This window comes from Cynoglossus semilaevis, chromosome 15 (assembly GCF_000523025.1).
Source record: "Cynoglossus semilaevis isolate Cse_v1.0 chromosome 15, Cse_v1.0, whole genome shotgun sequence".
NCBI lineage: Eukaryota > Metazoa > Chordata > Actinopteri > Pleuronectiformes > Cynoglossidae > Cynoglossus > Cynoglossus semilaevis.
Window position 1 is genome coordinate 17,975,413 of NC_024321.1, and position 1,707 is coordinate 17,977,119.

At 43.5% G+C, this 1,707-nt stretch overlaps 1 protein-coding gene across 1 annotated transcript in view; it reads left to right on the forward strand.

The window, feature by feature from the left end:
- LOC107988068 (teneurin-1-like) overlaps positions 1-1,707 on the forward strand; it is a 58,385-nt gene that overhangs the window by 18,450 nt on the left and 38,228 nt on the right. Inside the window, exon 2 of the mRNA XM_017039289.2 lies at positions 5-276. Within this exon, the coding sequence (XP_016894778.1) occupies positions 60-276 (217 nt within the window). The 5' untranslated portion in view covers positions 5-59. The remainder of the gene's footprint in view (positions 1-4; positions 277-1,707) is intronic.

A 1,707-nucleotide genomic window follows, 5' to 3' on the forward strand; every position in this document is an offset into this window, starting at 1 on the left:
CCAGGCTCTGTGCTCTTGGCTGAAGCTGTGCTGAGTGACTAAGTGGAGCCGTTCAAGCCATGGAGGATATGGACAGTAAACCCTACCAGCCACTGCCCAAAGGGCGCCATGAGATGGAGATGTCCTACACCAGTTCATCTGACGAGAGCGAGGACGGCCGCGCCCACCACCGCTCCTACACCTCGCGTGAAACCCTGCCTGACTACACCCATGAGCTGCGCCTCACCCTGGGGTCACACCGGGAGAGACAAAACAACTACGGCCAAGCCCAGCCAGGTACCAGAGTCCAGGTTCTGTCTGCGTACTTACGGAGTATATTGACCGGTGGACAAAAATACTACCTTTATTTAGACAAAATACTACAAGTGGGGTGTTAGTTAGAGCAGATTATGGATGCCTAACAAAAGGCCTGACCAGACAAATTCACACCTGCATTGTGAATACTCACTCTTTTCACCCCTGCATTGTGAATACTCACTCTTTAACATCAATTTCTAAAAAAAAAAATTAATAAAGAGCCAAAATTTAAAATTTTAATTATTAAAGACATCTGTTTTTTAAAATGAATTTAATTAATTCAACAATTAATTTAAAAATACTTTTATTAAAAAAAAAATCAGTCTTTTCTCTTCCAGCCAGTTCCGTTCTGGATCAGTATCCTGACTTATTAGCATATCCATCAGAACAACATACACTGCATGGCAGCGCCGTTCATCGCACTGTGTTCAAGCATTATTATTGCGACATCAACGTTAGAAATACAACCTCACGTTAAATTAATTCAATTAGGAAATGACGACCTATTAACATTCACACCTGAACAGGTGTGAATTCTTCAGCGTTTTTTTTTTCTTCCACCCGTTTCTCACGGTGGATCCTGGTTCTCGTCGCTAACAATGAGTTATTTTTAACCCGTGCTCCGTGAACCTTAACTTTTTCCCTTGAATATACGTTTCCGACGTGTGTGAAGTCAATGAACAAAGACAAAAAAAGAAGAGAAAATAAAACCTGCGCAGACCGACCGACAGACAGACACGCTCACAGACAGACACGCTCACAGACAGACACGCTCACAGACAGTCTTTAAAAGGCCCCATGTGACTCACCTATTACTGTCCACAATGAAGCAGGAGGACGGTGGAGTCAGAGGCGACCAATTACCTCCCCTCCACGGAGGTGATATTTCTCTCCCTCAGTTAAAGTAGGTCAAGCTCAAACTCAGCGTCTCAGCTGGGGTGGAACACCAGCCTTCATCACACGTGCTCACTCACTCATGTATAAACACTGGCAGACAAAGGTGCACGAACACACACACACTCACACACACACAGTATGTTTTATAATCCTAATCCTAATCCTGAGTCTGATTCTCAAGAGTGGTATTGATCGGATATTGGTCAAAATTTCAGGATTGAACATGAGAAAAAAAAAGCTACGATAGATGAAGCCCAACTCTACATATAAATAAAAATAAGGTATCGTATTGATATCGGTATCGGCAGATTCTCCAAGTTGCAGGTGAAGTTTGCAAGTTGTCAGACATGAAAAGTAGTATCGAGTCATCCCTAATCCTAATCCTAATCTGACCCAATTCAAATCCCAACTCTTAAATCTTAAATTCTCTTTCACTCAATCGGAGACCAGCATGACGTCCCCCAAGGTAACCCTAACCCTAACCCCCCCCCCAACCCCACGACCCCAAACTTA